This window comes from Salvia splendens, chromosome 4 (assembly GCF_004379255.2).
Source record: "Salvia splendens isolate huo1 chromosome 4, SspV2, whole genome shotgun sequence".
NCBI lineage: Eukaryota > Viridiplantae > Streptophyta > Magnoliopsida > Lamiales > Lamiaceae > Salvia > Salvia splendens.
This window is the reverse complement of record NC_056035.1, coordinates 611,844-630,780: the sequence shown is the minus strand read 5'-3', so window position 1 is coordinate 630,780 and position 18,937 is coordinate 611,844. Positions and strand designations below refer to the sequence as shown.

General features: G+C 36.8%; 4 protein-coding genes across 6 annotated transcripts; 1 reads left to right on the top strand and 3 right to left on the bottom strand.

The window, feature by feature from the left end:
• Positions 1–604: 604 nt before the first annotated feature.
• Positions 605–6,907, top strand: LOC121797725. Of its 3 annotated transcripts, none has more exons than XM_042196414.1 (12): positions 605–874; positions 952–982; positions 1,437–1,560; positions 1,646–1,828; positions 1,919–2,018; positions 2,093–2,114; positions 2,435–2,477; positions 2,643–2,795; positions 2,907–4,590; positions 4,699–5,971; positions 6,089–6,172; positions 6,476–6,907. In XM_042196414.1, the coding sequence occupies exons 3-12, from the start codon at positions 1,493–1,495 to the stop codon at positions 6,538–6,540; spliced, it is 3,675 nt and encodes a 1,224-aa protein (XP_042052348.1). In that variant the 5' UTR covers positions 605–874; positions 952–982; positions 1,437–1,492; the 3' UTR covers positions 6,541–6,907. The 3 variants fall into 3 exon arrangements, with proteins under 3 accessions (XP_042052348.1, XP_042052347.1, XP_042052346.1); XM_042196413.1 differs by having other exon boundaries at positions 1,430–1,560; XM_042196412.1 differs by having other exon boundaries at positions 605–982.
• Positions 6,908–7,078: 171 nt separating this feature from the next.
• Positions 7,079–8,597, bottom strand: LOC121797727 (dormancy-associated protein homolog 4-like). The gene is made up of 3 exons (XM_042196417.1): positions 7,990–8,597; positions 7,699–7,785; positions 7,079–7,544 (listed from the first exon to the last, which is right to left on the bottom strand). The coding sequence occupies exons 1-3, from the start codon at positions 8,255–8,257 to the stop codon at positions 7,537–7,539; spliced, it is 363 nt and encodes a 120-aa protein (XP_042052351.1). The 5' UTR covers positions 8,258–8,597; the 3' UTR covers positions 7,079–7,536.
• A 1,937-nt stretch (positions 8,598–10,534) lies between these two features.
• On the bottom strand, positions 10,535–13,392 carry LOC121797726 (dnaJ homolog subfamily B member 7-like). Its single transcript, XM_042196416.1, has 5 exons — positions 12,981–13,392; positions 12,231–12,324; positions 11,769–11,842; positions 11,100–11,156; positions 10,535–10,931 (listed from the first exon to the last, which is right to left on the bottom strand). The coding sequence occupies exons 1-5, from the start codon at positions 13,083–13,085 to the stop codon at positions 10,689–10,691; spliced, it is 573 nt and encodes a 190-aa protein (XP_042052350.1). The 5' UTR covers positions 13,086–13,392; the 3' UTR covers positions 10,535–10,688.
• A 2,234-nt stretch (positions 13,393–15,626) lies between these two features.
• Positions 15,627–18,914, bottom strand: LOC121797723 (probable complex I intermediate-associated protein 30). Its single transcript, XM_042196410.1, has 9 exons — positions 18,773–18,914; positions 18,366–18,501; positions 18,209–18,285; positions 17,292–17,405; positions 16,997–17,053; positions 16,790–16,881; positions 16,464–16,544; positions 16,210–16,308; positions 15,627–15,989 (listed from the first exon to the last, which is right to left on the bottom strand). Exons 3-9 carry the CDS (start codon positions 18,258–18,260, stop codon positions 15,798–15,800), a joined length of 687 nt encoding a protein of 228 aa, XP_042052344.1. The 5' UTR covers positions 18,261–18,285; positions 18,366–18,501; positions 18,773–18,914; the 3' UTR covers positions 15,627–15,797.
• Positions 18,915–18,937: the final 23 nt, after the last annotated feature.

Genomic DNA, 18,937 nt, shown 5'->3' with positions numbered 1-18,937 from the left:
CGAAGTTTATTTTAATTCTAGATTATTTTGTAGTATATTTTTAAATTTTGAATGACAAATAATGTTACTAACTAGTTTTAAAAAATCTCAATCATTTCAAGATGCTTTTTTTCTGGGCGATTCTAATACTAAATTAGTGCACACATGTAAAATTTTAGTGATATTTATGAATGGTGACGTAAATGTGTATTAATGTAACGTCACAGTCAACTAAAGACATCGTTTTAAACTAAAGAAACTATAAACATATAAATAGAATAAAGCATATTTGGTCAAATGAATAAATGAGAATTTTTTAAAATTCCTAATTTGTCATTCATTTTTTTAAAAAAAATGACGAATCTAAATTTGAAAACTTTGTGTTGTTACATACAATTAATCGCAAATGAAAACATCGAACTTAATATTTTTATTCTACAAGCTTATAAAATGATTAGAATTTGATAATTTAAATAACTATTAAATCTAAAAAATCGATTAAGGAGGATAATTTCGTAATTTGAGGCCTAGAATAAGCAAGCTAAGAATTCCACCACAATAGACTTTTTTGTCTTTTCATTAACCCTTCACTTAACGATTTCAAACATACAACAGACAACTAAAGTGAAAACGAACCACACTCAAAAAGAGGAGAGAGAGAGAGAAAGAGGATTCATTATTTGTCTGAACGCACAAACAATCACAGCATCAAGGCACCAGTACCACCACTCCATTCTCCATCCGCTCCCCCACCTTCTCTCTCCATACCTACACTTAGCTGTAACTATACACATAATTCTATCTATCTTCAGGGAGAGAAGAGAAGCAGAGTGGAACGAAGTGTGTGCGTTTGTAGCGAGCTAAGGAGTACAGCGGCAAATCCTACAAATTCGAGGTGAATTCGAGCATTTTGATTGAATTTCGTTGGAGATTTATTGTTGACTGAACTTGAATCCGACGATCGCGTTCCAGTGTTGAAGATCTTCGCGCTGGCATCGCTGAGGTCAGTTTATGATTCCTCGATCGCTTTAGTTTGGATTAATAAAATTTGGTGTGTTGTTTGAGTTGTTGTTTGGTTAGTGTTGGAATGTTTCTGCATTGTTTTGGATTGAGCTGATAACTTAGCTGTTGCGATGATTCCTAGCTCAAGTTGATGTGTGGCATTTGAATTTCGTTTGGGGAAAATCAGATCTGAGGCATAATTGATTTTTGTGTTTATTTTCTAATTGATTTTTAGCTCAATTTGAAGTGCATTGCGGCTGATTTTGTAGATTTTGTGCGATTGTGCAGTTCCAGTGATGGAATTTGGTTGGCATTTGTGCTTTACCTTTTTCTGCCCCTTTTCTGGTGTTGGATATACTTATATCTGATTTTGTGTAGCTGTAATTTTGGAATTTCTATATAGTTGTGTGTGTGAATGGAGAGAATTTTCACGTTCTGATGTTCATAGGTCTTAGGGGATGGATGTGTACATATACGGTATAAGACGGTGAAGATAGTATCGTTTCCTAGTATGGAAAAGATAAAGCCGGATACACCTCTAGATTACGCTGTATTCCAGCTTTCACCAAAGCACTCGCGGTGAGCTAGCATTTCTTTCTTTGTGATTGCCAGCAGAGTACCGTGGCAATGCTTGTTGTTGACTTGTGAGCACGTTTTTCTCCAGATGTGAATTGTTCGTTTCGAGTGGTGGGAGCACAGAGAAGCTTGCTTCTGGACTTCTCAACCCATTTCTTACGCATTTAAAGGTTTCCGAGGCAGAAGCAGCCTCTGCTTCGCAGACAATCAAGCTTGATCCTGGACGACATAAGAATGCCAAGGCGTGGTTCACCAAGGGCACACTTGACAGGTAGTGGCACTGTTCCAACCTTCAACCTTTGCTAATCTTTGAATACTTGGATATGTCTGATATTAGGTATCTATAAATTCCATTTTCCAGGTTTTTACGATTTGTTTTCACCCCTCAAGTTCTTGAACTTGTCAATACCTTTGATGCCGAGATGTCACAGCTGGAAGCAGCTCGGAGAATTTATTCACATGTATTTATTGCCTATTACCTTGTTTTCCTAGTGGGAATGAATCAATGCTAAATTACTTTGGTTGCTTGTTTCAGGGAATGGGTGATCAACTTTCTGGTATGAATTTTCCAGTTTCGTATTTCCTTTTATTTTAGTCACATGACATGTTTGATTTATCTTGTGTTGGATGCCTTGAAGCATATACTATTGTTATTTGTGTAAATTTGTGTTGCTTTGAAGCATATATATGTTGCTATAGTATATTATACTTAATTTATTGTCGTAACAATCGATATAGAACGTGTTTGGATCTTCTGGATATCCAAGTAAAATTTCTAGTCATCGAGAATCTAAGGTCATTTACCACTTCTTGTGTAAGTAGTATGGTTTTTACTCCAAGAAGGAACAATAATCTTATTATTTACGATTTGCTCCAGGTGGGGGTGGATTCGGTTCGAGTGCTGCAGATGATGCCACAAAGTATTTTTCCCCCCCTTTAACTTATGTATTAACTGCCATCATCTTTTTCACTTTCTGTCTGAGTTGTCTCTACTAATGAGCATTGGGATGTTGTTCAGCTTTTATTATCCAAAAACGACTTTGAAGGCATGCAATACTTAATTCTTTTAGTTGTAATCTATACAGGAAGGAGCTTCTCAAAGCTATCGACTTAAGGCTTGTAGCTGCGCAGCAGGACCTAACTAATGCGTGTACTCGTGCTGCTGCTGCTGGTTTTGATGCTGACACTGTCACGGAACTTCAAATGTTTGCTGATATATTTGGGGCTGACCGCCTTAAGTAAGGATTCTCAAATATAAAACAAGTTCTGTATGACTAAATGCATTATTGTCGTGTCTGAGATCTCCCTGCGCTGAGTTAGCCTGCTTTTGCTTCCTTCTGCTTTTGCAGTGAAGCATGTGGCAAGTACATATCTCTATGTGAGAGGCGGCCAAACCTCATCAACCAATTGAAGTCGGGGTCAGAAGACCGAGCTATTCGTTCCTCATGCACATCAGATATGTCCATCGACAATGATCTGCTCTCTCCGCCGCATCCAGAACCAACCACACATCAGAAGCCCCGTCACACTTTTAGTATAGAATCCAGTGTAGAGAGGGATGTGGGAAATAATCCGGACAAAGCCACTGGTGAAAATGAAAAGAACGATGAGACGTCAGCTCCTGACCAAACAGGTTCTATTCAAGCCAGTCAAGCGGGAAGGCGACTCAGTGTTCAGGACAGGATAAACATGTTTGAGAACAAGCAGAAAGAGAATTCTGGGGGAAAGCCTCCTGTTGTAAAACCTGTTGAGCTGAGGAGGCTGTCGTCTGATGTGTCAATGATGGGAGCAGCTGCAGAGAAGGGAGTCTTAAGGAGGTGGAGTGGAGTTGGTGATATGAGCATTGACTTGAGTGCTGAAAAGAAAGACTCTGAGAGCCCGTTATGCACTCCTTCCATGAAATTGTCTTCCCAGGAGGATAAAGTTTTGGATTCAAACAATGATACGGAAAAGGTTTCTTCAATGATTAAGCCTGAGTCAAGTGTCATTTATTGGCAAAAGAACCAGGATACTTCACCAGCACAAATTAGGCCTACTGGAAGTGAAACAAGGGATAAATCCGCTGCGCAATCAAGTTTGACATCCACATGGAAGACTATGGAAGAGTCTTGGGCTTCTGAAGGTGTTTCCGGTTCAAGATTGCAAGAGGCTTTTGATGCTCAGCATAAAGAGATTGAAGATGATACTTCTTCTGCTCAGCAGGAGTTGAGGTCTAGTGGGGAAACTGAAGTAGTAGAAAATACGGAATCTATTGAAGATTCTGGACCTCGGAGGATGAAGTTCAATCGAAAGGTCTCAGGAGCTGACCTTAGTAAGAAGACAATAGTTCTGCCTGATGGAAGCAGCAGGACGCTATTTTCTGGTAAAATTGCAAAGGAGGCTCAAGAAGGGTTTGATTCTTTTGCTACACCTCCGGAACAACTTCAGAGGGGAAAGCAAACAAAGGGTAATCAGGACCGCAACGATGAGTTACAGATGAAGGCAGATGAGCTTGAAAAACTCTTTGCAGAACACAAACTGCGAGTCCCTGCAGATGTGTCTAACTCTTCCCGTAAAGGTAAATTAGACGATGCAAAACATTTTCCAGCGAGTAGTTTTCAGTATTCAAAACCGATACAAGATATCCCCCCTCAATTTTCCGATAGTTATAACCCAAATGAGCCAACTGGAAATTTGAAGAACAAAACCAAGTTAAATGCTTCGTCCTCCATGAAAATTGTTGATAGTCAGAACAAAGGTGATGCTTTGAAGAAGAGTTTCTCCGAGCTTAGTGTTTCAGAGGGGTCTCGAGGGAAACTATACCAAAGGTATGTTCAAAAGAGGGATGAAAAACTGAAAGAAGATTGGAGTTCCAACAGAACACAGAAGGAAGCTCGATTGAAGTCAATGCAGGATAGTCTTGAAAGGAATAAGTCTGAGATGAAGGCCAAGTTATCTAGATCTGCAGACAGACAAAGTTCAGTATCCAGTGCTCGGCACCGTGCTGAGAGACTCAGATCGTATAATAGCAGGTCAATGTTGAACAACGAACAGGTAAAATTTATATTATGCTCTAACTTGCCATTAATGAGTGGAATCATCATGCAATTTTTGCACGCGTGTGTTTTTCAAAGGATTCTCAACAATGGTTCACTTTGACAGGAGCATTTAGATTTTGGAGATTGTGATTTTGATGATGATGCTTTGGATTTCCGAGAGAAGAAGCTCATTCCTAATAACAGAAAATTTTCATCAACGACTCCTCGCCCTTCGGCTACTCCAGTTTCAAGGCCTGCTTCAAAAGCTTCCACTGGTTCTGTAAAGCGAAGAATGCAACCTGAAAATCCTCTTGTCCAATCTGTCCCCAACTTCTCAGACCTGAGAAAGGAAAATACTAAGCCTTATTCTGGAGGTGGCAAAGCAATGCGTTCACGGGTGAGAAACCATACTCGTAGCAAAAGCATAACTGAAGAAATGGGTATTGTCAAGGAGGACAAATCACGCCGGTCGCAGGCATTGAGGAAAGGCTCAGCGAATCCAAGTGAGTTCAAGGATGTATCTTCTCTGGACTCAGATGGCGTTGTTTTGACCCAGATTAAATTTGATGAGGACATTCAGAAAAATGTTGGTGCCAAGCCTTTTCTTAGGAAAGGTAGTCGTGCTGCTCGAACAAGTATTGCGAGGCAGAGGGTCCCTGTGGGATCCGAACGCGTAAATGATATGGATGAAAATGATGGAATTGCCTCTGAACCTGATGAATGCATAAATATTGTCCAAGATGAAGGAGAGGATGAATTCAAGAGCTTGAATGCCGAAGAGGACAATATTTTAGAAGCTAGGGAACCTGAACTAGATACATTTGTAAACTCTGAATCCGAAAATGGTGACGACACTCTCACCTTTTCTGCAGTAGACCAGGCTTTGGGCTCAAAATTTCCAAGAGAAATTCCTTCATGCTTCCTCCCTGCTGACTCTGTGCAAGATTGGCATAATGGAAGTCAAATGTCGTGGAATTCTCGCACTCAACATCCCTTTTCGTATCCCCATGAGACATTTGATGCTGACACCTCTCTGGATTCCCCAATTGGAAGTCCTTCGTGGAATTCACATTCTTTAAATGTGATGGAGGCTGATGCTGCTAGGATGAGGAAGAAATGGGGAGCAGCTGAGAAGCCTATGGTAGCCACCAATTCATCCCGTAAGGATATGACTAGAGGATTTAAAAGGTTACTGAAATTCGGAAGGAAGAATCGTGGCTCAGAGACAATGGCTGACTGGGTCTCTGCTACCACATCAGAAGGAGATGATGACACTGAAGATGGACGAGATCTGGCCAATCGTTCCTCAGAAGATCTCAGGAAGTCGAGAATGGGATTTTCTCTAGCTCAACCTTCTGATGATGGCTTCAATGAAAACGAGCTTTTCAACGACTCAGGTGGTTATAGTATCTCATTATGTTTTCTCATTCCTTTTATGCTTAGTCAGCAATTCAGGCGGTAATTAAGAACTATCGATGCCTCTTTACTGACGTTTATCTCCTTTGTCCACACAGAACAATCCTCGCAAAGTTCTATCCCAGCACCTCCAGCCAACTTCAGACTAAGAGAGGATCATGTTTCTGGAACCTCAATTAAAGGTAAGTATGCAATGTTGTGTTTTTCGTTCCAAATATTTGAACTCCAAGAGAAAATGCATACAGAAATCAACATCAACTGTGAATGATACTTGGAAACATCTTTACCTACATATTACATGTAACCCAAATAATTTCCCTTGACCTCTTCATCTACACGCACGAGCACTCACACACACATTGATCGTATGCTCATATACTTACTAGTGAGGATGTTCCTTCTCAGGCTACTCAAAATGTGTATACATTCATTATGAAAGTGTATCGGTTCATTGGGTTGCTTACACTATGCTATGTTTCTTACAGCTCCGAGATCATTTTTCTCACTATCGACGTTTAGGAGCAAGGGAAATGAGTCCAAACCAAGGTAAATTCTTTTTTCAGTAGACTGTAAATTTGCTTGGATTGGCTTCTACGGCGCTAGCATGATTGATATGAGTGCTAAATGAGAGAGTATGATGCTTTATATGATCATGGATTCTAATGGCATCTATGGAGACTTAGTTATCATCTAGTTTCAAAATATTCTATTTTTGTATATTACTTATAACAACTAAACAGTTCCAATTTGTGGAACATTAATGTGATTTTGGTAGCTAAGAAGCATTCTTTCTTAAAACCAGTGTTTGCAATTTTGATGCTTTACTAGAATATAATGAACTGAACTCTACCATTGTATCTCACTTACTGTCTCATTTTGGTTTATTGCATATTGTATCTCACTATTATCTTGTCTAATCTTGTCTAATGAACCGAACTCTACCATTGTATCTTACTATTATTTTGTCTAATGACCGAACGTAATCTTACCACCGAACGTCATCTTTAGGAACAAGATATGGGGATTCATTATTTGCATGAGTAGCTAAAGTTATTTTAAATTGATCTAGTAAATCCAACATACATAGCTAAAAATAATAACATTGTAAAATTTCTATGGCCAATTATTAAAGAGAAACTGGTATGCTGCTTCATGAGAGAGGTTCACATACAAAAATAACATATTTACAACCCAAAAAAAAACTTATGTCAAATCCCCCCAAACAATAGTTTATAAAAGAAAATCCCTAATTGTCAATTAAAATGACAAAATAAATCCAAAAGAAAAAGAAAATCCCCATAAATGAGGAATAAAATAATTACTCAACTTTCCCTCTCTCTACTCTTCTCAGAAGCATTACTTAGAGATCCTAAACAGATGATTTTTTCTTTGCTTTACATTTTCTCCATCATCTGGTTTAATTTTTACATGCAAAACTTACCCAAAAAGGTTAACTTATTTACATACATACATACATATATATAATTTTTTTGAACAAATTCATAACTTCCTCTTTGAAATAATCAGCGATCCAAAGAATTTACGATCAGAATCCTGTTAAGAAAGAAGATGAATCTTAGATTAGTTATATGACTTGTAAAATATATGTGTGATAATCTTTCTGCAAATATGAAAATCTTAAAGAAGTAATTAATGATGCAATTAAAGAATAATTGGAGGGCTACAAACCAATCATGAAAATTCTTACTCTCATGGTCGGAATTGTGCAACCCTCCTCCACCCGTTGTCGGTTTCTTCCTCAACCATTTCTTAAAATTCCCTCCTGGAGAATTTGCTAAAAGCACCCCAAAATATATCAATATTAGAATTTCTCCCCAAAAAGTTCCAAATTGTTGATTTGGTAAAGTTAGAAATATATTTAATACTCTCTTACTCCCGCCATAAGCGAGCCACTTCTTTTGGCTATTATTAGAGGTGTCCAATTTTTATGGAGATTCAAAAATACAACGATAAATTAAAAAAAAGCTCGGGGTCTTACGTGAGAACGGAGAGCTAGGGGTGGAGCTGGTAGCGGAGGAAGGTGTCGACGGTGATCCAACTTCGACATTTAGGTTAAGGTTGCGTAGAGCATCGCGTCGCACTACGGTGATGCTCCGGGTGATCCGGGCCTGGTTGGCGTCAAAGTGCGGCAGGGAAGAGGCTGATCTCGCGGCGGAGAAAGAGTTATATTTGCACAGCTTGCCGAGGCCGGCGTCCGGAGGCGGTCCGGCCAGTGTTTCGTCCCAAAGTTTATGGAGAAACCCCATAATTAGGAGAAAAAATATAATAAAATAAAATTTACTAAAAATGCGGAATTAATTGTGTGTGTGAATTTTCTTTTGTAACAACCGAAAATATGTAGGTGATGAGATATGGAAATAATTTTCTTGGAATGGAACACCACCAAACACACGACTGTTACAAAGAAGATGGAATAAAATAAATAAATTAAACGGACCTATTTATTTACGATATAACAAAATTAGTGAAAATGGGAAAAAAACTAAGGTTTTTATAGATATTAGCAAGAAAATCCTAAAAATGGATTTTGAGTAATTTGTGGCGAAGCATTGAGTGTTTATTGGATCAAAACCAGTCAGTTTTTGTGTGGAGAAATTTGATCACTAACATCATATTCCCTAATTGGTAAAATATTTATTATGACAAAAAAATGGGTCGAAAAAATAATACGAGAGGTTAGTATAATATAGCACTCCACTACTAGTATCTATCCAATTTGTTGGACTCAATTTGATTTAGTCCAAAACTATTGAGTCTGGGTTCTACTTTGGTGGCTATTTAATTAATTAGATCATGTGAATGGTCTGCAATTAATGATATTATTCTGTCAATATCAATATTATTAAAATTTAAAACGTGACAACTATATTAATGTAGACTTTAAATTGCCATTATATATAGCTGAAATTTAAAGGGGGTCATTAACTTAATTTTTTATGAATTGTAGCTACCTCTCATTAACACGTTCGTGTTGTATGCGAGTCGTGTTTGAATTTGAATATAGCTAGTTGGGTTCATATTTGGGTTTAGAGATTTGTTAATATGATGTGTTCGGATTTGACCTTAGCGTTAAAAAAATTGAATCAATTCGCACAATTTGGCAACCCTAATATTCGGAATAGGTGTATCAAGTTTGAGAGAATAATATTTAAGTCTCCTTATTATTAAAGTTTAGTTGATTTTATTAAAAATTAGGTTGATGAAGATTTGATTTCCACAAGTTGAGACTGGAATTACTAAAAGCATTGTAAAAGTAGAAGCACAAGTTGAAGAAGTGGGGCAATAAGATAAGAAAATAGACAAGTGGGGTTGGAAATGTCGGGCAACAGTAGGCTTAAATGGACTGAATCTTGACCACTCATGAAGTTGGAGGGCCCTCCAGCAATTAAACCAAAAAGAGGAGGGACCTCACGATAAAATTAATAAATAAATAAATAGTTGACGGCGGCGGATGGCGTCAGCAGCTATAAAAGCTAAGAAATGTTTTTTTTTGCAGAGTTGTAAAGTACAATCAAGCTGAGTGGAGCCCACGTGGACCATTTGCCCACGTGATGTAGGACCCACAATATTTTATTCCCAAAAATAATTTGAAGTTTGATCCACATTAAAATCACAATTTTCATACAGTAATTGACATGTTATATCATAAATTTAACTTTTTCCTCAACTAAATTCTGACACAGTTTGTGGAGTGGTCTACATTACTGAATTTTATGACGTGGATGGAATGTATATGTGTTCAATTAAAACTTTGTGGAGTACATCATTTATTTAAATAGTTTATTATATGAGAATTGTCAAAATTGTGATATAATCATCATTTATATAAATTGTGTAATGTACAAAACTTAATAAGCATACTGGTTTCCAATCACTGTGAATTCGTAGCACCTAAATTTTCACAAGTATTATTGCTACTTCTATCAATTATATCAATACATATATATTTATTTATGAAAATAACCATTTATATATAGAATAAAGCAACTGTCATTTAAATTTTGTTGAATAACACTCTAAAAGAATGGAATGGAATGGAATAAAATAAAATATAAAGGTTGATATTAATTGACGGCTGGTCTCCATTTCCCAACTTGGTTTATGTTGTGTATATATTGGTACATAAAGTGGGTGGATTTTCAAGTTGATGTGCACCTTTTTGGCACACCAGAATAGACTAAAAGGTTGTTGTCACTATATTATTTTGATATAGTGGCATACAATAAATTATTATAATCGCCACTTTTTTACTTTTATGCATATTAACAACTACACAATTACTAGTAATTATGCATATAAATGATGTCTGGATACCACAAGATCATGATAAACACATACTGCCATCTCTGTCGCCATCCTATTATTATTGAGATATTTCTTTTTAGCACATAACTAATAAAAAATATATTTAAATAGTTAAGTATAAAAATAAAATAAAGTAATTAACTTCAGTGGAAGTGCAATAGCTAGAGGTGTATCAACAAAATTACAAAATTATAATTCAAAATTATGCAATACAAAAATAACAAAAAAAAGGGAGTTGCATAGATATAGAAACTTGAGGTTACAAGAAATAAAACAACTAGAAAATAAAATAAAACCAATTTGTTACAAGGGAGATTAAATTCCACGAGAAGGAAGTTAAGTACTACTAAAAATAAAATCATAGGCCTCAAACTACCTCCGGCCAATCTTTGCGTTTTTTTTCCGGCTACTCTCTCCAACCGTCCCCGGCCTCATCTCGTTCAAGCTCCTCTTGTTGGAGATGCCATATGCCTCGTTTCCTGAGGCCGAGGACGATGAGGAGGAGCGCGTTGGGGGCGTGTCTGACCGGGATGAGCTAACGAAGGCTTTGATGTCGCTCTCGAAGAGCTCGTCGAATAGTTCTTGAAGTTCTTCCAATGTCTCATTCCCACTCTCCTATCATACACACAAACTTTGCTTTAAAATCACAACACACTACTTAGCCATGGATCATTATTAGGTCATAATTGTTCCAACAATGAAAAAAATAAGCCCTTTTTGGGCAACTTATGTCAAATTTTAGATTAAAAAACATCAAAAATATTGTAGCATAAAAGAACTCACACTGGATTTGGTTTGGTTCATCATTGTAGCCATCTCATTCAAGAACTCACCCATTCCCTACATAAAATCAAAGAACAAAAAGAATTGAACACCAATTCAAATATCTGCTGTATAAAATTAAACTCACGTGGTTTACTAGTTGTACTATTTAACAATGTCATTTCAGTAACCTCACGCTTTGTTCACATATTATTTTCCGTCCGTCACATCATACATAATTTTCCCTCAAATCCGAAATTATGGACCAATTGAGAAAAAAATGTCAAAATTATGATATAATCCGCTAGTTTTGTAAGTTACGAGATTGACCACTGATAGATAGTTTTTTTACAATTTGCACTGAATAAATTATACATAATCTAAAGGCCATTATCATCCTCTAATAATTTAATTACAGACCCTATCCATGTTATCATTAAAGAATTCCAACTATGAGAAATTGGGACCACATTCTCATCACCTCAATAGCAACCAAACTAAAATAACACACTAGAAACAATGATTTGTATCTATTCAAACAACTTGATCCCACCATTAGTCATATGTGAATCAACTACACTAGAGAAAAGGTGATAAAGTTAATACCTTGAGGCCAAAGATCTCATGTTTGAGTATTGTAGTGCGCAATCCTTAAATTTAATGTTGCAATTACACGATTACGCAACTTACATTGTTGTCGTCGTCATCGTTGCAGTCGTACACTCCTACATCGTACAAAAACCTCTTGTTGGTGTCCGAGAGCACTGTTTTTGCAACAGCATCACATGATAAGTAAGTCCACTTGAAGAAAGTTCAAGAATTCAAAATCTTTGACAAAATAAAAAAGTACACTTGCAAGTTGCAATATAATTGATCAAGTTGTGTTTGTGGATAAAAAAAATGAATAGAAACTACTCACCAACACATTAACACAAAAGAGAATCCACAAAATATGAGTGGTGATCTAAAAAATTTGTGTTCCTCTGCAACCAGAATCAAGGCCAAAGAATTCTGATCAAGATGGCCCACCAAACCACCTCTGTTTACCATGAACTAACAAGATTTTGGTGTTCTAATTGACAGCTTTTAATCATGATCAGTTAAGTGCTTATAACATATAAAATAAACATAATGATGTAATCATTTTTTTACCTGAATATGCTTGCTGAATAGTTTGAAATTTCTTCTTTGCCTCATCTAAATACTTAGAATTCCCTGAAGCAGAGAACCGATCTGGATGCCATTTCTGTCACAATAACATCAAATTAACTCTTTTCCAGATCAAAAGCTATGATTTTTAATAGAAAAACCATTTCAAACGAGACATTCTCTCTAGTGTTTGTGTGTCTGTGAGAGAGAGAGAGTCATCAAGAAAGATCACAGTTATATCATCAAACAGAGGAAATATCACATTTTATCGGCAAACTGAGGAAGGATCACATTTTTATCTCAACATCAAGAAAACTGCAAAAGCCCAGTTCAAAACCACTTCTAGCAAGGTTAATCACAACATATTTGCAATGTTTTTCAAGTTTTTTAGTGTGTGTTTGTGTGTGTGATTTTGATCTTCATGTACGACACTTCCAGTATAACTTCAATTCTGAGTAAAGATCACATTTTTATCTCAGAATAAAAAACCCAGTTTAAAACCAATCCCAACAATCATACACAATAAATTTATGCTGTTTTCAAGTTTGTCACTGTGTCTCTGTGTGATTTTGATATTCATGAACAACACTTCCAATGCTACTGCAATTCTGAGTGAAGTAAAGATCACATTTTTATCTCAGGAAAAAAGAACAATTTCAAAACAACTCCCAATCATTCCCAGTTTGATTTCCTTATAAACAAACAGAAAAAGATAAAAATAAACAATCATATGTCAAATGTTGTAATTCTAACCAGAGCAAGTTTCTTGTAGGCATGCCTCAGCTCTGCTGATGTGCATTCCTTCTTCAACTCCAAAACAGCATAATAATCACAGCTCTTATCTTCTTCACCAGCCATAGCCTCAAAACTCCACAATCACTCAACAAAAAATAAATAAAAATCCGATCTTTTTCTTGTCCCAACACACCCTTTTTCAGCACATGCGTGGGTTGCATATATAGTAAGTAGAAAGTGTGCATATACACATGGAGTACTAAAATAATATATTTGTTACTTCTCAATAAATGCTAAAAGATCACTACAAGACGTAAACCATTTGCAAGTGTTGAAGAGAGAGAAACAAAACTCTATCTATCGAAAAGTTTCCAGAAAGCATATTAATGTGCAGGGTGTTTTTATACTGAATAATTCCAAGAAAATAAAATGCTTAAAAAAAGGGGTGAGTTTTGAAGAATTTTGTAGGGTGGTTGGTTTGTTAGATAAGGGATTGTGAGGTTGAAAGGTTTAACGGCTGGGATTGAATGTTGGGTTAGATATTTTTTTCAGTTTCTGTCTCCAGAAGCTTCTCCATTTACTGTTTTTGGTTCTCTTACTTTTTAAATCTTTTTTTAAAGTTTTCTTGGATTGGTGCATGTTTTTGTGATTTTCATTTGCGTAGACGACAGGGAATTCTTGGCCACTTAGCTTGTTTAAAGGAAATTATTTTGGTTTGAGTTCAACGTCTTGCTTTATTCATAGGGGCTGTTGCCTTTCTTTGGGGAATTGAAAGAGGGCCTTAGAAAAACATGATCAAATCAAGATAGAAAGGATAAAAAGTAGTGACAGAGATAGAATAATAGCTATGATACATATCAAGAATTAGAGATAGATCATGCAAGATATTTAGGAGCCTTTTATTAGTATATTTAGTTACCTTTGTATATTTTCTATACATACTTCCTCCAGGATTGAAGATAGATATATCCGTGGGATAATATAGTTGTGTCTGGTAAATGCCGCGAGGTTAAAGACTCAAGTCGTTTCTTGGTTAAGGTCGGGATTTGTCTCTTTCATTTATCGATATCAGTTTGCTATCTTCCTTTTTATCTCATTTATCTCTTTCTCGAGCAATTCACCAAACAAACTAGTGAGCAATAGCGTGTTCATTCAATGCGTTTATCATGCCTCTCGTGATCAGCTTGTCTATCCCAGCACCTTCGGCTTTCGCCCTCTTGGTGCGTGCATTATCAAGCATAACACTTATTAGAAGACGATAAGAGTAAGAGCATCCACAACCGTGCTCTTGCCAGCGGCACGGTTGTGGGCCCGGGCGGTACTATTCATGCCTGCTCTCTGGCAAGAGCACAACACCCACAACTGTGCTCTTCCGCAAGGACGAGCACAATTAATATAAAATTCAATTACACAAAAACATTTTCATAATACTAAAATTCATTAAAAAAACCACAATAAAAATAACAAATTACAAATAAAATAAAAAGACATAATTAAAATTACGCCTTGAACAATCTTTCCATCTCCGCCGGTGAGTACTATATGTGAGAGGAGGGGCCGAATATTCCGTTTCCGGACTATGAAACGGTTGCGAACCGAACCATTCGGGGTTCCAACCGTGAGAGCCGCTTGGGTTGTCGTCGTTACCGGACATAGTGGTGTTGTAGGGTGTGAGAGGAAGATGAAAATGGATATGAGAGATTGATGATGAGAATTGTGTAATGAAAGTGTGAATTTTTTGGAGTGAAATTGGGGGTATTTATAGATGAAAGTGTGTATTTTTGGGGTAAAAAAAATTAAAAAAAAAATTAAAAAGTGGGGAAAAACGGTTATAAACGGATATAATTTTTTGGGGAAGTGAAAAATTTTTTTTTTATTTTTTATCGATTTTTTTAATAAAAATCCGATTTTTTAAAAAAAAAATAAAAAAATGTTTGAAACCAACGGCTATGCCGTTGGCGAATGGGAGACCGCCACGTGTGCGTCCGCTGGCACGGACGTGCTCGATACATCGAGCAGCGCCGTGCCAGCGGCGCGGTTGCAGCGGTGGCGGTCCTTCGCCTTGCCGCTGGCACGGACGGCGGTGGCGCCAACCGCCACCGCTGCGGATGCTCTAAAACTCTTGTACTATTAGGCTCATGGAAATTGCCTCTCAACATGATCAAGGTGGCCTCATAGAAGATCGTCCGCACTGTGCGGGCATATCTAACATTATCACATTTTCTCTTGTATAACTGTCACTTATCTTTGAAATAACCTCTATATCAAGTTAGAAGATAAAAGAATAGACATCACTTTTATATGTTCGCACCACAACCTCAACTTTTGGAATTGGTATCAACAAAAATCTATGATGTATGGCTTCAAGTCTTCAACTTTGTGTTGATGACTGAAATTAGAAGGTAGAGTGGTCCATATTCCAATTATGAGATCACGTGACCAACAGGTGCAAACTGCTCCAAATCACGTGCCTCTAATACAAAAATTTGATACTTCATCTTGTTTGGTTTCAGTTAAAGACAGTAGAAGGAAATATCAAACTGAATCACAAGATTGTGAGGGAAATGTGTCCACGTCAACAAAGAACAAATCCCACCGTCCTTTTTCCTTCAAATCAATTAAATTTGCCAGCAATAGTTACAGAACTGTGTAGAAACACAAGCCTGAAACAGATCAGCAGCATATTTATTGAGATTTCTTCACATATAGTGTGTGTTTTTAGTCCAACGACGCGGGAATAATGACATCATCAATATACACGAGTAGACCGTCGGGGTTCAAAATATGTCTAACAAAATTGAATTTGTGTCTATACTCTATAGCAACGAGGATCAACTAACTCAATGTTCTAAGAGCTTTGATCCAGTCTATCTCCACTCGAAAATCACCTGGACCAGATATGGCGCCTGGGATTCCCCCTTCTGCATTCAGTGATAGAGACATTCCAACAACGCGAGATGGGTTCATCTCGAGTTCTGCGTCTATCACATTGCCTCGCCATGTTGGCAGGTATCGAGCAAGGGGGATCTGCCAGATAGAAAACATATTTATTGATTAGTAAGAGAGTTCAGTTTTGGCTCATGCGCAAGAATGGAAATGTTTCTCTTTCGTGTTCTTCAATACTGAAAAAGACTATGGCGCCCCTTTTAGTTATCTGTTTGGGAGGCACTCATACAACTGCCATGGCCACATTAAAAGTGTGTGTGCATGAGAGAGAGAGAGAGAGAGAGAGAGAGAGAGAGCTTGCCTTGGCGATGTACCAGTTGTCCTTAGGCACATAAACAAACGCCTGCCACGAGTTATCTTCCTGTTGTCCCGGAGAATTCACCCAATTCTCTGTATAAATCTGCATCGAAGTTAGATTTATCCTCGATTAACTTGTTCCTAGTTATATACGCATCGTTAAACCCGCATATGATTGAACTCAACTCACTTAAAGGCATCAAAAAAGAAAATCTTCTTTGATTTGTCCAAAGTTCACAACATGGTCTAATTACTCACAGTAGATATGTAGCATCGCCCGTCTCCTCTAACTTTTAGAGCCAATGTGTCATACCCATCCAGATCAATGAAGCCATCAAACTGCAAAACAAGTGAATGATGCTAGTGGTATAGAAAACTTTATTCGCTCAAAGGACAATTCTATGGACAGCTTATTCATTCAAACTTCTGCACTATAACAATCATTGGTGAAAACATAGATACGGCCAGAATACTTACCATTCCAATCCCTCGGAGACGGAAACTTGTTAAAGGAACCATTTTCGAAAAAGAGAATATGAAGACATGCTATTGATCTCTATTTCTCAAGTATAGTTTACCATTACCTTCTTAGATCTCATTCCGCAGAATCCACTTCTACTTATATTCCACTTAGTACCTTCACTGACATCCAAGGAAAGGTTTCCCGAGAATACACCTGTGAGGTTTTAGTACAAACAAAAAGTTACTTTTGTGAAGGCAATCGTAAATAACACTATTTCTGTGACAATTAAGATGAGCCGATCACATGAGAAAAGGGTTATTTTACTAACCAGTACCACTTGATCCATTGGTGGACTCATTTATCTGCAGCGATGCTGATGATAAACCTGAAAAAGTAATGTTTGCCGTTTATACAATGATATCTGCGATTTTCCTTCTTCATATTCTATCCTTTGTCTGATCTATGATCAGACAAAGCCAACAAAACCATCATTTTTAATAGAGTATTCTGGAGAAACTGGCATCGCCTCACAACATGTGCCTAAAGTTACATAAAGCCAAATAGAACACAAGGAAGAATTTATCATCTTTTTATATGAACATCGAAATTTCTCATAATGATACCATTGAATTCAGAATCTGCGTACAAATGCCATCGCTTTAGTTCCTCTTTTGAGTCAAACTTAAATATGTATCGTTCACTTGGAGGAAGCAAGTCCTCAGGTTTCCATAAAAGAGCTGCAAGGTAAAAGAAAACAATAAGGCAAACACAAAAGGGGGAAGGGGTTAGCGATTCAACTCAATTCTTCGTATACTACCAAATATTACGAGTAGGAGCAACATATCACCTAAACAGATACTAATTCTCAAATTTTTTCTATCCTATCTCTCCTTAAAAACCCCATAATCAACCAAAGATTGAGTTTTCTAGATTTCTCTTTTCAAAGTATTAACATCAATCATTGTTCCTCACAACAACAACATAACTCTAAAACAAAAAAAATTATCCAAGCATATGTTTTTCATTAATACTCAAAGCTGCCTAAACCACATCTCCAATCATACTCCAAAAATGAGTTTTGGTGTAGAAATCTTCTCCAACCATACACCAAACTCAAACTCATGTTTGGTGTTTTTTGTGAAACACCACCAATATGGTGTTACGGCAAATATTTTGTGAGACAAAAACTCAAAAATGGTGTAAATTTTGAATTTGGTGTAAATGGTTACAAAAACTCAAAAATGGTGTAAATTTTGAATTTGGTGTAAATGGTTTGAGTAAAACTACCTTTTGATGAATTGATGTATCGTATAATCAAAAATGATTTTGAGTTTGGTGTAAATAGTTGGAGATGGCCAAAACAACAAGAATTCACATGCCAAGTTCATATTAGATTCATCATGTTCCTAAATCAGCTAAGCAAACAGCTTTTTAATGCTAATAATTAGGCAAAGAGGAGCTTCACCTACACACACCTCAAAGAAAAGGGAAATGCCAAACGCGGTTGCTGATGAAGAGGAGAAGGCAAGTGAAATTTTACCTCTTTTAGTTGCATTAACGGAGGCTTGCCACAATCCACGAAACCTAGACATCTTCTCGATTAATTTATGGTGAACTCTGAAATCGAACATCAATTTAGTTTCACATACTTTACGTATAACATGTATTTGAGTGATCTGAGAGAAAAAAGGAATTACCTGTAATCGAATTCGAAGGTAAGAAGAGGTTTTGATGATTTCGTCACAGATTTTCAAAGCGTAGTTTCTAGCTGGACTGAGGAATTGAAATGGAGAGGAACTGATAAAACGGCGCCGTTTGCATTTAACAGCAACACTGGAAAAAAACCCATTCTTTTACTCAAAAAACTAGCGTTTCTTTTATTTTTGTAGAAATTTTCCGACTTTTATGTTGTAGATGTCAACAAAGGTAAACTTCCTTCAAAATTACAAACTTTTGGACGTTTTGATTTTGTATACCAACTGTCAAAAAATCAGAAATACACAAATTTTATATTTATCGCAATTTTTCTTGATTTAATAATACAGAAAAATCAAAAGGTTATAAACATAATTCGTAGACAAATACTGTAAGAAAACGTGCTTACATTCTAACAGGTGTCGCATTTCCTGTCGTTTCTAGAGTTTTCTTCAAGATTTCTGGATTTTTCAATCTTCCAGCTTTAAATCTCACTCACTTCAGCTGCAGCAATCATCACCCCAATTTCGTTCAGGCATATTACATCGAACGCATCCAAATCTTCATAATCTTC

Bases quoted from the DNA above. Each gene is read 5' to 3' on its own strand.
- LOC121797725 (XM_042196414.1), top strand. From the start codon at position 1,493: ATGGAAAAGATAAAGCCGGATACACCTCTAGATTACGCTGTATTCCAG. The intron at 1,829-1,918 runs GTAGTGGCACTG...TCCATTTTCCAG, and splicing joins ACCAAGGGCACACTTGACAG to GTTTTTACGATTTGTTTTCA. The intron at 5,972-6,088 runs GTGGTTATAGTA...TTGTCCACACAG, and splicing joins CGAGCTTTTCAACGACTCAG to AACAATCCTCGCAAAGTTCT.
- LOC121797727 (XM_042196417.1), bottom strand. From the start codon at position 8,257: ATGGGGTTTCTCCATAAACTTTGGGACGAAACACTGGCCGGACCGCCT. The intron at 7,786-7,989 runs GTAAGACCCCGA...GGGTGCTTTTAG, and splicing joins CCCTAGCTCTCCGTTCTCAC to CAAATTCTCCAGGAGGGAAT.
- LOC121797723 (XM_042196410.1), bottom strand. From the start codon at position 18,260: ATGTCTAGGTTTCGTGGATTGTGGCAAGCCTCCGTTAATGCAACTAAA. The intron at 17,406-18,208 runs GTAAAATTTCAC...TTTACCTTGCAG, and splicing joins CGTTAATGCAACTAAAAGAG to CTCTTTTATGGAAACCTGAG. The intron at 16,545-16,789 runs GTAATGGTAAAC...CTTGTTTTGCAG, and splicing joins GCGGAATGAGATCTAAGAAG to TTTGATGGCTTCATTGATCT.
- LOC121797726 (XM_042196416.1), bottom strand. From the start codon at position 13,085: ATGGCTGGTGAAGAAGATAAGAGCTGTGATTATTATGCTGTTTTGGAG. The intron at 12,325-12,980 runs GTTAGAATTACA...TTATTGTGACAG, and splicing joins CCTACAAGAAACTTGCTCTG to AAATGGCATCCAGATCGGTT. The intron at 11,843-12,230 runs GTAAAAAAATGA...TTGCAAAAACAG, and splicing joins TATTCAGCAAGCATATTCAG to TGCTCTCGGACACCAACAAG.